Source organism: Sander lucioperca, chromosome 24 (assembly GCF_008315115.2).
Source record: "Sander lucioperca isolate FBNREF2018 chromosome 24, SLUC_FBN_1.2, whole genome shotgun sequence".
NCBI lineage: Eukaryota > Metazoa > Chordata > Actinopteri > Perciformes > Percidae > Sander > Sander lucioperca.
In genome coordinates, this window is record NC_050196.1 from 18,733,336 (window position 1) to 18,751,539 (window position 18,204).

General features: G+C 41.2%; 1 protein-coding gene across 1 annotated transcript in view; it reads right to left on the bottom strand.

Moving 5' to 3' along the window:
• Positions 1-1,065: 1,065 nt before the first annotated feature.
• adgrg7.1 (adhesion G protein-coupled receptor G7, tandem duplicate 1) overlaps positions 1,066-18,204 on the bottom strand; it is a 34,324-nt gene continuing 17,185 nt past the window's right edge. The window contains exons 2-15 of the mRNA XM_035998826.1: positions 10,777-10,881; positions 9,920-10,029; positions 9,673-9,813; positions 7,221-7,309; positions 6,715-6,863; positions 5,968-6,081; positions 5,175-5,353; positions 4,591-4,743; positions 4,357-4,469; positions 3,749-4,110; positions 2,835-2,916; positions 2,351-2,509; positions 1,796-1,952; positions 1,066-1,338 (exon numbers count right to left, since the gene is read on the bottom strand). Coding sequence (XP_035854719.1) covers positions 1,168-1,338; positions 1,796-1,952; positions 2,351-2,509; positions 2,835-2,916; positions 3,749-4,110; positions 4,357-4,469; positions 4,591-4,743; positions 5,175-5,353; positions 5,968-6,081; positions 6,715-6,863; positions 7,221-7,309; positions 9,673-9,813; positions 9,920-10,029; positions 10,777-10,881 — 2,084 coding nt within the window. The 3' untranslated portion in view covers positions 1,066-1,167. The remainder of the gene's footprint in view (positions 1,339-1,795; positions 1,953-2,350; positions 2,510-2,834; positions 2,917-3,748; positions 4,111-4,356; positions 4,470-4,590; positions 4,744-5,174; positions 5,354-5,967; positions 6,082-6,714; positions 6,864-7,220; positions 7,310-9,672; positions 9,814-9,919; positions 10,030-10,776; positions 10,882-18,204) is intronic.

The window sequence follows — 18,204 nt, forward strand, 5'->3', positions numbered from 1 at the left end:
GATTGTTATCCACAATCCTTTTCAGGTCTTGCTAGAACTCGGTTGTGCCACTCGAAGCGACTCTTTCACTCGTTTGTCACTAAAGGGGCTTTCAAACAATCTGATTCAGCAGTGAAAGGGTTAATGAGGAAGGTGATCTGTGGCAGCTTTTTTTTCCTCGGGTTGTAGAATTTGTCCTCAAAACTGCTGCTGCATTATTTTTTATTTTAAAATAATTGGCAAATGTATTGGCAAGTGCATTCCATTTTTTTTTTCTACTTATCTGAAATGTTTCAAAAAGTAAAAAATAAAAAAAATAAATCCACCAATAACACAGCCCCCAGCCACACAGTAAGAGCCTCAAAGGAGCAGGCAAAGAGCCGCATATGGCTCAAGAGCCACAGGTTCGCCACCCCTGATTTAGAGTAAATGTACTTTAAGTAACAGTCACCGTGAGAATGCACGGAAACAACAACATAGACATTGAAATCAGACTTCAGACTTTGGATTTGTTCTCTTTTCTTCTCAGCTGCTCTTCTGGTTTCTCCTGAGGGATTCCAATGCATTCTGGGAAGTGTAGTTCCTCCAGTGGATCATTCTGGCTTCTCCTGAGGGATTCCAATGCATTCTGGGAAGTGTAGTCCCTCCTTTGGATCCTTCTGGCTTCTCCTGAGGGATTCCAATGCATTCTGGGAAGTGTAGTCCCTCCTTTGGATCCTTCTGGCTTCTCCTGAGGGATTCCAATGCATTCTGGGAAGTGTAGTCCCTCCTTTGGATCCTGGCTGAATCATCTGAAGGTAAGACTTATTTTTTAAGTCTGTTTCTGTGTTACTGTATCTGAAGAAAAGTTGGATGCCAAGTTTTCTACGAAATACATTTAGAATATATTAGGAAAAGTTGAATATTATTATTAAAAAAGTCCCAATATTTTGACAGAAAAAGGATAAATATTTTCAGAATAAAAGTTGAATATTTTCAGAATAAAAGTCCCAATATTTTGAGAGAAACAAGATGAATATTTTCAGAATAAATGTCCCAATATTTTGATAGAGAAAAGATCAATATTTTCAGAATAAAAGTCGAATATTTTCAGAATAAAAGTCCCAATATTTTAAGGGAAAAAAGCTAAAAAAAATTTCATAACAAAAGTAAAATCTTTTGAGACAGAAATTGCTGCAAAAAAAGTCTCTAGTCTGTCAGGTCTCTGTAGGACTCGGTAGAGTGAGTCCATTCTCTCTGCAGATTATATGTAAACTCTCTGAGTTGGATGTTGACAGACGAGATTGTCTGAACCAATTGCGACACGCCGGCTTTGAAGCTCGGCGTTCTGGCGGTGAACAGGACGAATATCTGGAGCCCCTGAAACACGAAAACACAGTTTATCTGGAGCCTAAAAAGGCAACAAAACATAAAAAAAGTCTTCAGAAAGTGACGAAAATGCTGCAAAAAAAGTGCCAACAAAGTAGCAAAAAAACACCCAAAAAGTGAAAAAATTGCAGGAAAAATGCGACAAAAAAGCGCCAACAAGTTACGTAAAGGCGATAAAAAAGGTGACAAAACGTAGAAAAAAACAGGTTTCAGAAAGTGACCAAAAAGCGCCAGAAAAGCCATCATCCGTTTTTGATGGGACACAAATAGAGAAAGTTTGCAGCTACAAGTTTCTGGATATTTTGGGTAAATCTTTGTCACCCAAAGTTGTAGGAAACAGATTGTTAAAGCTATGTTTCCATCAGTATTGTATTACGGGGATTTAATTTAAATACATTTATATGCATGCAGCTTCCTCTGCATGCCATTAGAGTCATATCTGACTCACCTGTGTGGTGGTGCAGAGGCAGAAGACGATGCTGAGCACCAGGTGGGCAGTTCCCGTGGTAACCAGCACCAGGTAACCCAGAGTCCAGGACAGACCGAGTAAGACGGCCAGAGAAAAACTGATCAGGAACTTCCTCCACACGGACCGAGGGTTACTGCTGCAGAAACACAAAACAAATTTTATATAATTTATAAAATATTTCATATTCTATACGAGAAATATTTACCTTTTAAGTAAGTAATTAATTAAAAATATTACAAGAAAAAGGTCCGAATATTGTGTAAGAAGAATCTAATAAATAGACAGAATATTTAAAAAGAAATATAATAATAATAATAATAATAATAATAATAATAATAATAATAATAATAATAATTCAGATTAAAAAATATATATTTAAAATCTTCTAAAAAAAAAGAAAGTGTTGGGTCCAGGACAGACCATAATTATTTTATAATAGAAGAAATTGTAAAAACACGAAAAATATTTAGAAAAAGTGTAATTTACAAGAAATGGAATTCCGAATATTTTCACAAAAAAGGGGGGGGGTGTTACCTCTTGAGGGCGGGGTCGGTCCTGCAGGTGGTCCGAGAGACCAGAACCAACAGAACGATGTTGTAGATCAGAATCAAACCGATAGGAAGCAGAAAACCCCAAAACATCGGCTTCCCAAAGTCAAAGTGTTTGGATTTATCCAGCGCTGCCAGCCAGCAACTTTAAACAGTAAACAACATTAATCATTAACTATATATATATATACATCACAAAAAGCGTCAAGAACGGCTTAAAACAAACATCCAAAATGTCAAAAAAGCATTAACAAATATAAGAACTGTGTTGAAGATCAAACACACAGAACTTCATTTAATTTATTTAGTTTAGATCAAAAGTTTTCAAAGAAACTAAAAAAACTTTAAATTAAGCATCAGAATGTCAAAAAAACGCCAGAGTGTGCAACAAGATCCAAAGTTTACAAAGAAACCAAAAGTAAGAACTTAGAGAAAAGTTGAACAGATAATGAATTAATAATTATACCCACAATTCCTCCTGTCTATATCCTAGAGGGTTGTCCACCCTGTAGGCGATTCCCAGTGTGATCGTCATGACGACAGCTGGGACTCCTGACAGCAAACAGGAAGTTAAAACAATAGTTAAAGAAGTATTCAGCTTTTTCATTTAATCCAGATCTGTCATCTTTTGTGTTTTGTGGCAGTATTTGCAGATAAACATGTTTGTGTGGCAGTTTGTGCAGATTAACAGTGTTTGTGTGGCAGTGTTTGCAGATAAACATGTTTGTGTGGCAGTTTGTGCAGATTAACAGTGTTTGTGTGGCAGTTTTTGCAGATAAACATGTTTGTGTGGCAGTGTGTGCAGGTAAACAATGTTTCTGTGGTAGTGTGTGCAGACAAATGAACTTTGTGTGGCAGTGTGAGCAGATTAACGGTGTTTATGTGGCAGTGTGTGCAGATTAACGGTGTTTATGTGGCAGTGTTTGCAGATTAACAGTGTTTATGTGGCAGTGTTTGCAGATTAACGGTGTTTATGTGGCGGTGTGTGCCGATAAACATATTTGTGTGGCAGTGTGTGCAGATTAACAGTGTTTGTGTGGCAGCATGTGCCGATAAACATGTTTGTGTGGCAATGTGTGCAGATAAATATGTTTGTGTTGCAGTGTTTGCAGATAAACATGTTTGTGTGGCACCGTGTGCAGATTAACGGTGTTTATGTGGCATTGTGTGCAGATGAACAGTGTTTGTGTGGCAGTGTATGCAGATTAAAAAAAAATCTTTCAATTTAACATTTGATCAGAAAACATCCAAATCATATATATTATCTTCTATTAAGAGACAAAAAGCAAAAACCTTTTTGTACCATTACATTATTGCATTTTTCTTCTGTCTAACGCGTCCTCTAAAGAGGCAAATATTTTAAAGTAAAACTTTAAAGTCGTACCCCATCCCACGGTGGCGCTGAGCGGCGTCCAGCACGGCGGCAGGTTCTGGCTCATCTTGCGGACGAGCAGCACCAGCTGCGTGGCGTACACGCTGTTCCACATGAACGTAGCTAACAGGAAGAAGTGAAGCAGGGCCGTCACTGCCGAACATGGGCCGCCGTCCGCCTCCACGTGTTCGTCAGAGTCCAGGACGCCGTTGGTGTCAGTGTCGAGCACCGCGTCCACCTCGCCAGCGTCCTGTCCGCGGTTTGTGACACCAGAGAGGAAGGTGATGATGAAGGCCAGCAGGCTGAAGCATATACTCAGCAAAGCAAGCTGGGAGTTCCTGTAGTTCTTCCGTTCGCCACTCTTTCTCTTAAAGCTGCAGAACACAAATCATGTTACATTTTAGGTATAGAGTCGAAATAATAAGAGAATATGTCCTAAGATTCCAAGATTAAAGAGGCAACTTCTGTTAAAATATACAGACAAACAACTGTTAATACACAGATATTTTACAACGGTAAACCGTTTCACTGGAACTACCTTAGTAGGATTTCTATATCTCACAGAACAGAGTATTCACCCAAACAATAAATTATATTTAATATGATAAGTAATATCTTACTTGTCCGTAATGTGGTGAATTATCGTAACAACCAAACCCAGGATGGAGAAAGAAAGTCCAACTATAGAAATCACATCCAGTGCTTCTGCATATGCATAATTCTCTCTGAAGGACTGAAACAGAAACACACAATAGAGTTTTCAACAAGCTTCCTACAAGACTCTTGACTTTGATATACCTTCAAATATATGAAATTTTGAGTGTGAAGTGAAACTTGTGAGCATGTTTCTTCACCCAGAGAGCAGCGAAGTTGGTTGTGTGGTTGCAGAAACATTGGAGGACTCCGTCTGAAGCGTTTCCCTTCCAGCAGCCAGCCGCGCTCCAATCCTCCAAATCGTAGTCCCAAAAAACACATGAGAAGTCCCACAGAGACGTATTGTCCAGAAGCTGAAACACAACCACAGAAACATCTAAAACTTTATTGATCGGGACATCTTGAGAGAGAGAAGCGGCAAAAACAGAAAATAGCAACGTTGCTATCTTTTTGTTGAAAAAAAGTCAAAAAATAGTCAAAAGATAGTTGAAAAATAGTCAATATTTTTTTTTTCTTTGGAAAACGGCCAAACCCCAAACTGTGGCACAACAAAAGCATCAAAGTGGTATGAAAACATGGTCCAAGAGACTGCACGTAAAATGTCATGAAAATGTGACAAAAATCGCATAAAAATTTAATTTCCACCAAATAATTAATTGCTCCAAAATGATACATGAATGGTTCATAGAGGCTCAGAAACTGCACAAGAGAAACTGAATGAAAATGTTAAGCATGTTGCACAGACAAGGGCCAAATGTCGGAGAAAGCAGCCAAATCCTTTTACCATTGGTCTGAAGAACATCTGGACCTGTTGTGGCTTCAGACCGCCGACGGTGGCCGAGAGGACCCTGACGGAGGCCCGGCGCCGCCTGTAGCGCTGCGAGCGGAAGAAGTGGTCGTTCTGGTAGAGGACGAAACCCACAGACACGTTGGACGGAGTCTGGAGACCACCAGCAGCGCCGCCTAAACAACACACACACTTTTAACTCTGGAGTTAGTTTCACACATTCACATTAAAACAAAGTCAAAAAAACGGTTTTAAAAAGTTTTTAAAAAGGCGGAAAAAAACTGTTTGTGTGGCAGTGTGTACAGATCAACATGTTTGTGTGGCAGCGTGTGCAGATAAACATGTTTGTATGGCAGTGTTTATTTTATTTATTCATTTTATTTGTTAGGGACCATGTACAATTTTTAACATAAATGTTACCATTTGATGCATTGTACCAGAGTTGGCCTTAGGCTAATTTACATCTGCAGTCCCTTATCTTTGTGTGGCAGTGTGTGCAGATAAACAGTGTTTGTGTGGCATTGTGTGCAGATAAGCAGTGTTTGTGTAGCAGTGTGTGCAGATAAACAGTGTTTGTGTGGCATTGTGTGCAGATAAACAGTTTGTGTAGCAGTGTGTGCAGATAAACAGTGTTTGTGTGGCAGTGTTGAAAAAAAGTTTTTAAAATGTAGAAAAACATTTGGAGATTTGTTTCTCTTTCTCTCAAACCAAAAAAAGAGACGAAATGTCAGAAAGCAACGATAACGTTTAAAATACGCATCACAAAGTTCCGTTTTCTGAGGAAACTCACCTGGGGGGAACTGGAGGTAAACGACGGCATCGGCGATGAAGCCGGTTTCAACGGCGATGGCTGACGTGTTGGTGTCCAGCTGGATGCGGTCGGCTACGAAACTTCCCGATGTTCCTGAACGCACCGAGAGAAACACAGCCGTTAGGGGAGATGTTTTCTGAATAAAAGTTTATAAATGTGACACAAAATGTCAAGAATGTATTTGATAGAATTGTCTCTTTTTAGGCTCCTTTTGAAAACGTGGGAAAGATGCTTTTATTTTGGTAGAAATGCAAGATTAATAAGTCACAACATCTTTAGTCGCTTTTTTCAACATTTGTCATTTGTTTTGGATGTTTTTAATGGTTTTTTCAACAAATGTTATTTATTTACAAAATAGTGATTATCTTTATTTTTTTTGTCTCTTTTAGGCTCCTGTAGACCCTCAACATGAAGCCAATCCTGATTCTTGTGAGTACTAAGACTTTAATTATTTGGACAGTTAACAAATTACTTAATTACTTTTTAAGTTTACTTAGGATTAACAGAGATAACGATATACTCGGGAACTGTAAAAGTTAAATCTTTCGGTATTTAAACGCTGCAAAAACTAAAAAATTAAATAAGGAGAAAGCACAAGAAGAAAGACTAAACAGTGAGCAGATTAATGACAGAATCATAAAACCATGAAACCACCTCCATCTGACCTTTGACCCCTGGTTGAAGGAGCAGACCCTGAGAGGCTGCTGATTGGCTGATAATAGTCACCTGATAGCGCGGTGAACTGGACTCCCTGAGTGTCGGCCGCCGAGATCTGAGCCGACTGGACCACGATGTTTGGCTGAACCAACTTAGAATCAAACTGATCCGAGATCAGACTCAGGTCCACGGACAGCCTGGACAGGGTCAGTGTCAGGCTGCAAATATATACAAATATATAGTCATTTATACACACATATATACAGGAATATGTAGTCATATATACACACATATATATACAGTAATATATATATATATATATATATATATATATACAGGAATATATAGTCATACATACACACATATACAGGAATATATAGTCATATATACACACGTATATATATATATACAGGAATATATAGACATACACGCATATATAAATGAATATATAAAGATATACACAGCCTACAGCTAGGTTAGGGTCAGCGTCAGGCTGCACACAACACAGAAATATATTTTGTTGTATATCATATATATCGTCAGTGTGGTTCTAAAAACAAAGTAGAGTACTTTACCTTAGAGTAGCGCTGTTTTCCTGGTTGTTGTCTGACGGGTCGGCATTTAGAATCTGGCTGACGGTCGCTACCGCTGCCTCCCTCACGTTCTGAAACACACACAGTTTCAACAATTTAATTATTTAACCTTTATTTAACCAGGTTGAGAACAGGTTCTCATTTGCAACGGCGACCTGGCCAAGAAAAGCATAAGCGTGCAAGACAACATACAGTTTCACATTCCATTCAATACAAGAATACAGAATACAATAGGCTACATAAGTACACGTTATGTGGGAATTACAAAGCAGGCGCAAAGTGAGGTGTAAGTAAGTCGATGGATATGCAAAAGTGATATGGTAATAACAATATATATGAATAGACAGTCTATATAACTGCTGAAATGTAGTAAAGAGTCAAATACAGTTAGTGCTAAATGTGGTCTAGATAGTGATGTAGATCAGTAGAAGTACCAAAATTGTGTGACAACAAAGGTGGGAAGAATAACAGTTGAGCATGGCCAGGGCAGATGGAATAGTGCAAAAGAGCGTGAACAGATATGATAGCAATGCAGGTGAAGGTGTGAAGCTATGCAACTATGCAATGGGGCATGACAGAGATAATGGAATAAGGTTGTGCAAAACAGTGCATGAATGAGGGAGAACAGTTAGCATGTACAGTGATCGGACAGGACCTCAGACAGACGTACTTTAAAGGCAGATAGTGGGATAAGGGTTTTAATTTTCAGTGTTTTTTTTAGTTCATTCCAGTCATTTGCAGTTGAGAACTGGAAGGATTGGCGGCCAAAGGAGGTGTGGGCTTTTGGAGTGACCAAAGAGATGTATTACATTACATGTCATTTAGCTGACGCTTTTATCCAAAGTGACTTACAATTGCTATATATGTCAGAGGTCACACGCCTCTGGAGCAACTAGGGGTTAAGTGTCTTGCTCAGGGACACATTGGTTGATGTATCACAGTGGGAATCGAACCCCGGTCTCCCACACTAAAGGCATGTGTCATATCCACTGCTCCATCACCAACCCATGTATCTGCTTGAGCGAAGGCTGAGGGTGGGTAAAGCTATTGTGACCAGTGAGTTTAGGTACAGCGGGGCTTTGCCTAGCAAGGACTTGTAATTGAGTTGGTACCAGTGAGTTAAGCGACGAGTGTGTAACGAGGGCCAGCCAACTAATGCATAGAGGTTGCAGTGGTTGCAGTGATGGGTGTTATAAGGGGCTCTGGTCACAAAACGTATGGCACTATGGTAGACAACATCCAGTTTTTTCAGGAGAGAGTTTGATGCAGTTCTGTAAATGACATCACTGAAATCGAGAATTGGTAGAATTGTTATTTTCACCAAAGCGAGTTTGGCAGCATGAGTGAAGGAGGCCCTGTTGCGGAATAGGAAAACGATCCTAGACTTAACTTTAGATTGAAAGTGGTTTATGTGTTGCTGGAAGGATAGGGAACAGTCTAACCAGATACCTAAGTATTTGTACACCGTCACATTTTCTAATTCCAACCCATCAAGCGTAGTAATGCTAGTCGGATGGGTGGGGGTGGGCAGCGATCGATTGAAAAGCATGAACTTGGTTTTGCCAGAGTTTAGTAGTAATTAGAGGTTATAGAAGGAGTGCTGAATGACATTGAAGCTCTCCTGGAGGTTTGATAACATGGTATCCAATGAGGGGCCGGATGTATACAGGATGGTATCGTCTGCATAGAGGTGGATTTGAGAGTCCCCGACAGCAAGAATCACGTCATTGATGTATAGGGAGAAAAGAGTCGGCCCGAGAATCATACCTTGAGGCACCCCCATGTAGACTTCCATCAGTCCAGACAGTGACAATGAAGTCTTTGCTACACACACAGAGTATCGTTAAGACTCGAGCTTCATCTCCTCTGCTACATTTTGGTTAAAAAAAGGAGTATCTTCTGCTATGTTTACGCTGGGCGTCCACACTACTGCAGCATTTCCAAGCCCCTAATACGGAGACATTTGGAAACACTGCTGCCTCCATCTTTTTGTGACAAGTCGCTACATTTTCAAGAATAAAGTTTGAACTTTTCAAGAATAAAGTAGTAACATTTTTTGAGAACATAGTTTTGACATTTTAAGAATTAAGTCATGGCATTTCTACAGCTATATCCCAATATTTTTGAGAATAAATTCATGACACTGCAATATAAACCGTATCGTAAAGAGCAATATATATATATATATATATATATATATATATATATATATATATATATATATATATATATCCACTGGTACGGGTTAGTGGCTTGGTGTTCGGCATCTGCTGAACCAAAAACATATTGTAACTGAAGTTTAAGATGTGTATGTTTGTTGTGAGTTTCTTCTTGGTTGTTTCGTACCTCTGTGGCGTTGGTAGACAGCAGTCAGAACTCATTGTAACTCAGGTTTAAAAAAGAGTTGTTTCTCTGTAGGTTTGTTGTTACGTACCTGTGAGACGTTCACAGACGTCAGCAGCTTGTCGGCGATCTGAGCGGCCGTCGTCACTTCCTCAGCCGTCAGATCTTCAGGTTGGGACGTCAGCATCTGAGCGCTCGCCGCCAGCGTCTCTAAATCTGCCGAGCTGGTCAGCTGAGAGAGGAAACACATTTTTCAGGTATCTCTTCCCTGAAGTCTATTGTCCTTTACCCGCCTGCGATAGTTTTTTGTTCAGCCTTTTTCTTCCCCGTTGACTCACATTTTGTTGTATGTCGGCGAGCGTCTGTTCACACTGGAGGACGCGCAGCTCCTGGAAACTCGGGGGTATGTTCCTTTTGGAACATCTGGTCGAAGCCTTGGGTTTACCCGCTGCAAGGAAACGGTATAAGACTCTCAAACAGCAGTGCATTATGTGAGACCTGATGGATGGAGATAACACTGGCTGTGTCTCAAACCGCCTACCTGCACACTTCAAATACTTAGTTTTAAGTATATATACTTAACTATCTATAGTGTAGATAACGCAAAAAGTCAGTGCACTGAAAGTACCCGGATGACCCCCTAAAAATGGTCAAAAAGTTCAGTATGGAACGATGGACCTTACTCGCTAAACGGGCGCCATCTTGACTGCAAATCGGATGGGAGCCGTTGACTGGCAGCTGATTGGACGAACGCTTCACGTGGGTCTGGCTGCTCGAGACTTTCAAACCGACCGTAATGGCGGCTCATTCGGAATTACGATCTCATATTTTATGAAAATAGTTCACCGAAACGTGTTTCTGAAAACATTTTAAGTAAGAAATAGGCCGTGCAGTTTCTGAATCTGTCTTCATTTCAGATCAACAAAAGTCAGTTTAAAAGATTTTCGTCAGATTTTGAGAGGCAGCGCTCCTCATTTGCATACAGGAAAGAGGACTGGAAAATCGCGTTCACGTGTTGCGTTCGTCACGTTCATCCCGCTCGTCATTTCCGGTAAGTGTTTTAACATAAGTGTTCCTTTTAGGACAATACTAACCATCGAAAGTAGGACTATGGCTGTAAGTGGTCAGTGACCATTAGCAGTGAACTGACGGAAGTATGAGGAATGAGACACAGCCTGTAACTAATAAAACTTACCGCCACTCGTTCCTGGTGGACAGATTTCCTTAGAATAAGCGTACCAGCCGACGGGAGTTCGTAGGAAGTTGAATCCACTTATCTGCTGGGCTCTGCAGAAATTCGCTGCAAGGACAAGTTTAACAAAAGATGAAGATTTTGTTGCTCCTTTTGACTTGCAAATGGAGCCCAAAGTCTAAAACGGAGAAGGTGAATCCACTGAGGAGCAGGGCTGGGTATCGTTTGGGTTATTTCCGTAACCTGTGCTTAAATGAAAACCTGTCAGACAGTTGGTGACATTAAGAAAGTCTTTTCACAGTCTCTAGTGGATGGTAAGCATCTTTTTATAAAATATCTGTTTAGGCACCGGTTTAAAAGTATTGTTTTTCTAACCTGGAGGTCTGTGTTTATCGGCTGGTAAATCTCCACTGGATGACTCGCTTCAGAAGGGTTGAACATCTGCAACTTTCCCTCTTTAGCGTTTAGCTTAGCGAAGCCCGATAACCATAAACAACACTGGCTCTAGCCGTTTGCTGCTTCCTGTTTGGTGCTGGAGGGAGAACACCCATTGGTTGTTGACCATGTTCACATGATTTAACTTCAAACTTAGGATGATACCAAACATGTTTGATTTTGTCTGGACATCCGGACGGGAGAAAGACTGACTGGGACTGAGTTTTATGACCAAACGATGGAGATGACGGGAGCGCCCTGGCTCTAGCAAGACTCTCAGGGTTTCATTAACCTCTTTCCGACCAGAGGGATTTTTGCAGTTCCTAGAACATACCATTCCTAGAACCCTTTTTTTCTCCTTTTCTGACTGGACCAATTTGGGGATTATTAAGTTCCTCTGGCCGCAGTTCCTGTAACTCTTTCAGCTCCTTCTTCAGGACAGGGTCTTTTACCTTTTCCACATAGGAACCCTTAGTGACCAACATCTAAAACACAAACAGTACATATTCTCCACTGTCTGTTGCAAGTCGCCTACGTATGCTAACTCATAAGACAGCCATCACGCATTCAACCAGCTTATTGTTGATGCTAAACTTACCCGTTGTTTCGTTTGCCTGTTGTGCTCTGCTTTTCTATCTTCTTCCATCATATTAATTAGGATCATATTACGCTGGTTAAGTACTCCAGCCTAGTCTTTAAACGCCGCCGTTCGAACTCCATTATGAGGATCATATAAAGATGCTATAAAGACCGTTGCCGTGCTTGCGTCACTCCCTTACCCCTCCTACCAGTTCCTATGGCTACTTAGCCTGTGCAAATGCAAACGGAAGTAATGAGGCACCCAAATCTGCGTTGTCATTCGGTTTTGCTAGATACAGGTCGTTTAGGACGAAAGCGACTAAACCTATAGGACGTTAAGGTTTCAGTACCCAACCCTAGCCTTGAGCCAGAGTGTTAAAGGTTTATACTACCACTGGCACATTATGCACTCAACGTAGCTTTCCTAAAAGTGTTTACACTCTGAGCGAGAATAAGATTTTGGAGGAGAGGGCAGACAAAGTCAACAGAAAGATTGCCATAATGTCACCGGGTTTCGGTTCCTAGCCCTCCAGAGAAGCATGAAGTGAAACAACTGTCAGGTATTTAAATACTTAGGAAATACAGTTTTCTTTTAAATGAGTCAGACTTACCTACTGAGCAGTTCTTTCCGGTCCAGTCGTCCGGACAGATACAAACACCGTTCAGAGGTCTACCTCCGTTATAGCAAACCAGAGGAGGGGTAGTAGTAGTAGTATGAGGAGGAGTAGTAGGCCTTGTAGTAGTAGTAGTAGTAGTAGTAGTAGTAGTAGTATGAGGAGAAGTTGTAGTAATAGTAGAATCCGTAGTAGTGGTAGGATTCATTGGAGTAGTAGTAATATCAACGGTATACTCAGTAGTATCGGTATACATAGTAGTAGTAGTAGTAGTAGCAACAGTATACTCAGGTGTTTGTACAGTAGCATCGGGTAGTTCAGTAAGAAGGGCTGTTACAGTAGTACTGGGTGGTTCAATAGTAATGGTGTCAGTAGTACCAGTTGGTTCAGTAGGAAGGGCTGTTTCAGTAGTACCAGTTGGTTCAATAGTAATGGTTTCAGTAGTACCAGCTGGTTCACTAGTAATGGTTGCAGTAGAACCGGTTGGTTCAATAGTATGCAATGCAACAGTAGTACCAGCTGGTTCACTAGTAATGGTTGCAGTAGAACCGGTTGGTTCAGTAGTAATGGTTGCAGCAGTAGTATCAGCTGGTTCACTAGTAATGGTTGCAGTAGAACCGGTTGGTTCATTAGGAAGGGCTGTTTCAGTAGTACCAGTTGGTTCATTAGTAATGGTTTCAGTAGAACCGGTTGGTTCAATAGTAAGCAATGCAGCAGTAGTATCAGCTGGTTCACTAGTAATGGTTTCAGTAGAACCGGTTGGTTCAATAGTAAGCAATGCAACAGTAGTATCAGCTGGTTCACTAGTAATGGTTGCAGTAGAACCGGTTGGTTCAGTAGTAATGGTTGCAGCAGTAGTATTAGCTGGTTCACTAGTAATGGTTTCAGTAGAACCGGTTGGTTCAATAGTAAGCAATGCAACAGTAGTACCAGCTGGTTCACTAGTAATGGTTGCAGTAGAACCGGTTGGTTCAGTATTAATGGTTGCAGCAGTAGTATCAGCTGGTTCACTAGTAATGGTTTCAGTAGAACCGGTTGGTTCAATAGTAAGCAATGCAACAGTAGTATCAGCTGGTTCACTAGTAATGGTTTCAGTAGAACCGGTTGGTTCAATAGTAAGCAATGCAACAGTAGTATCAGCTGGTTCACTAGTAATGGTTGCAGCAGTACTATCAGCTGGTTCACTAGTAATGGTTGCAGTAGTATCAGCTGGTTCACTAGTAATGGTTGCAGTAGTATCAGCTGGTTCACTAGTAATGGTTGCAGCAGTAGTATCAGCTGGTTCACTAGTAATGGTTGCAGTAGTATCAGCTGGTTCACTAGTAATGGTTGCAGTAGTAGTATCAGCTGGTTCACTAGTAATGGATGCAGCAGTAGTATCAGCTAGTTCACTAGTAATGGATGCAGCAGTAGTATCAGCTGGTTCACTAGTAATGGATGCAGCAGTAGTATCAGCTGGTTCACTAGTAATGGTTGCAGCAGTAGTATCAGCTGGTTCACTAGTAATGGATGCAGCAGTAGTATCAGCTGGTTCACTAGTAATGGTTGCAGTAGTACCAGCTGGTTCACTAGTAATGGTTGCAGTAGTATTATCAGCTGGTTCACTAGTAATGGTTGCAGTAGTAGTATCAGCTGGTTCACTAGTAATGGTTGCAGTAGTATCAGCTGGTTCACTAGTAATGGTTGCAGTAGTATCAGCTGGTTCACTAGTAATGGTTGCAGCAGTAGTATCAGCTGGTTCACTAGTAATGGTTGCAGTAGTATCAGCTGGTTCACTAGTAATGGTTGCAGTAGTACCAGCTGGTTCACTAGTAATGGTTGCAGTAGTAGTATCAGCTGGTTCACTAGTAATGGTTGCAGTAGTAGTATCAGCTGGTTCACTAGTAATGGTTGCAGTAGAACCGGTTGGTTCAGTAGTAATGGTTGCAGCAGTAGTATCAGCTGGTTCACTAGTAATGGTTTCAGTAGAACCGGTTGGTTCAATAGTAAGCAATGCAACAGTAGTACCAGCTGGTTCACTAGTAATGGTTGCAGTAGAACCGGTTGGTTCAGTAGTAATGGTTGCAGCAGTAGTATCAGCTGGTTCACTAGTAATGGTTTCAGTAGAACCGGTTGGTTCAGTAGGAAGGGCTGTTTCAGTAGTACCAGTTGGTTCACTAGTAATGGTTTCAGTAGAACCGGTTGGTTCAATAGTAAGCAATGCAACAGTAGTATCAGCTGGTTCACTAGTAATGGTTGCAGCAGTACTATCAGCTGGTTCACTAGTAATGGTTGCAGTAGTATCAGCTGGTTCACTAGTAATGGTTGCAGTAGTAGTATCAGCTGGTTCACTAGTAATGGATGCAGCAGTAGTATCAGCTGGTTCACTAGTAATGGATGCAGCAGTAGTATCAGCTGGTTCACTAGTAATGGATGCAGCAGTAGTATCAGCTGGTTCACTAGTAATGGTTGCAGCAGTAGTATCAGCTGGTTCACTAGTAATGGATGCAGCAGTAGTATCAGCTGGTTCACTAGTAATGGTTGCAGTAGTAGTATCAGCTGGTTCACTAGTAATGGATGCAGCAGTAGTATCAGCTGGTTCACTAGTAATGGTTGCAGTAGTACCAGCTGGTTCACTAGTAATGGTTGCAGTAGTAGTATCAGCTGGTTCACTAGTAATGGTTGCAGTAGTAGTATCAGCTGGTTCACTAGTAATGGTTGCAGTAGTATCAGTTGGTTCACTAGTAATGGTTGCAGTAGTATCAGCTGGTTCACTAGTAATGGTTGCAGCAGTAGTATCAGCTGGTTCACTAGTAATGGTTGCAGTAGTATCAGCTGGTTCACTAGTAATGGTTGCAGCAGTAGTATCAGCTGGTTCACTAGTAATGGATGCAGCAGTAGTATCAGCTGGTTCACTAGTAATGGTTGCAGTAGTAGTATCAGCTGGTTCACTAGTAATGGATGCAGCAGTAGTATCAGCTGGTTCACTAGTAATGGTTGCAGTAGTAGTATCAGCTGGTTCACTAGTAATGGATGCAGCAGTAGTATCAGCTGGTTCACTAGTAATGGTTGCAGTAGTATCAGCTGGTTCACTAGTAATGGTTGCAGTAGTAGTATCAGCTGGTTCACTAGTAATGGTTGCAGCAGTAGTATCAGCTGGTTCACTAGTAATGGTTTCAGTAGAACCGGTTGGTTCAGTAGGAAGGGCTGTTTCAGTAGTACCAGTTGGTTCAATAGTAATGGTTTGGGTATTACCAGCTGGTTCAGTAGTAATGGTTTCAGTAGTACCAGTTGGTTCAGTAGTAATGGTTTCAGTATTACCAGTTGGTTCAATAGTAATGGTTTCAGTAGTACCAGTTGGTTCAGTAGTAATGGTTTTTGTATTACCAGCTGGTTCACTAGTAATGGTTTCAGTAGTACCAGTTGGTTCAATAGTAATGGTTTCAGTAGTACCAGTTGGTTCAGTACGAAGGGCTGTTTCAGTAGTACCAGTTGGTTCAATAGTAATCGTTTGGGTATTACCAGCTGGTTCACTAGTAATGGTTTCAGTAGAACCGGTTGGTTCAGTAGTAGTAGTAGTAGTAGTAGTAACAGTAGCAGGGGTGGTTGTTGTTGTGTCGGTGATACTTGGTGCTGATGATGTGGTGGACTGAGCTCCAGCTCTACAGGCCAGATGAACAGCTATCAGGAGACATTATTACAAACAATATTCATAGTCGCACGCCACACAGACCTTTAAGGGCGTTTTCACACCTGAAAGTCCGACCCAAGGTTCATGTTTTTTTTACATTGTATACTTTTGATCCGGTAAGTTTTGGTTTCACACTGCAGTTATGCCAGTACACTAAAGATCTCTACGTGACAAAACTACATTCTGCCGTCATCACATACGTGAGCTGCGTCTCCAGATACTTATAACTGATTGGTTTGTAGACGGGCTTCCCCGTCCTCTCGTCTCCTCTCTCTGGGTCTGAGTTTTTTCAACTGACTGCTGCTCTCTCCTACTGACTGCTGCTCTCTCCTACTGACTGCTGCTCTCCCCTACTGACTGCTGCTCCCCTACTGACTGCTGCTCTCTCCTACTGACTGCTGCTCCCCTACTGACTGCTGCTCTCTCCTACTGACTGCTGCTCTCCCCTACTGACTGCTGCTCTCTCCTACTGACTGCTGCTCTCTCCTACTGACTGCTGCTCTCTCCTACTGACTGCTACTCTCCCCTACTGACTGCTGCTCTCTCCTACTGACTGCTGCTCTCTCCTACTGAATGCTGCTCTCTCCTACTGACTGCTGCTCTCTCCTACTGACTGCTGCTCTCCCCTACTGACTGCTGCTCTCTCCTACTGACTGCTGCTCTCCCCTACTGACTGCTGCAGACACGGGAACTTTTTTTCTGGAGCATTTAATCAGAGACAAACTGAAACCTCCACTGTACATTTACTACAACTTAACAAGTAAACTGCTGATGTATTCTCTGGTCTGATAGCCGACAGCTGTCTGCTCTGAGCGCTGACACCGTCACTCTCTCATGTAGCCTACACACTAAGCACCGAGCTATTCCTTAAAGGAGCTTCCCCGGTTTTTAACATGAGGAGAGCCTGCCAGAGCTTCTTGTATTTGTTCCAAAAGTCAGAACCAAGTCCGAATCCGAGGCACCTTTCTCACCTGCAATTTTGGTTCGGACCAAACTGAAAAGTCTGAAAGTTGGGACCAAATGAGGTAGGTGTGAAAACGCCCTAAGACTACACAAACATGGAAAGTAGAATATGAGTGCGAAGGATACTGGATGGTCATAAAAATGGAAAATAGTTTGGGTTTTAACTGTCACTTAAATTTAACAACTGAACAAAACTTTATCTTCAGATGTTAACTCCAAAGTTCCTCTCAAACTGTCGCTTATTTGGACTTTGTTACCGATGTTTTGGTCCGTCTGTATCATCCTTAATAAAGGGCTATCTTTTGACTTTCAACACCAGCTGAACAAGTCTCGATCAGTTGCAGTTAGATTTTTAAGTGGCATGTCCTGGCATGTGCCACTTTAGACGTAATGATTTCTGATACTTTTAATGATGAAAAGCGCTCGTGATATTATGACTTCGCGTCACAGACACAGTTACACACACACACACACACACACACACACACACAGACACAGTTACACACACACGCACACACACACACACACACACAAACACACACACACACACACACACACACACACACACACACACACACACACACTAAAAAGTACCCTGAACTAAATCAGTCTTTCCAAAATAACACGATGACTGAAAAATATTCTCTGTGTATATATATTTTTGGGATAAATTAAGAAACGCACGTATTGTTATTGACGGTGAATTAGTTGTGATTTAAGCCGCTAAAAATAAACTCAACAACCCAACACTGTAGCTCATAAACTCCCAAGTAATCTTCCAAAATCAAAGCACAAACTGCAGTTTTCTCACCCAGAGTCAAAAGGAAGAAGACCCAAGAGTCCATGTTGATCAGCTGCTGTATGTCGGAGACGTTGGATTAAACTTCAGGTTATTAAACATTAACTTGTTGCTGTGGTCCCACGTCTGAGCTGCTGCAGGGCAGGATCTTATTTATGAGTTAGCGTGCACCATAAATATCTCAATATAAAATCATAAAACAGCTCAGAAGCTCAAAGTTCCTCTTCAACTCAACAACAAATCACACAACTTAGCACCTTGTTTACACTTTATCTGGAGTTTATATTCAGAACGTAATCTATAAAACACTTTGAGTTGAGTTTTCACATCAACATGTTCTATCAATTAAGTTGTACTTGTTGATGTATTGC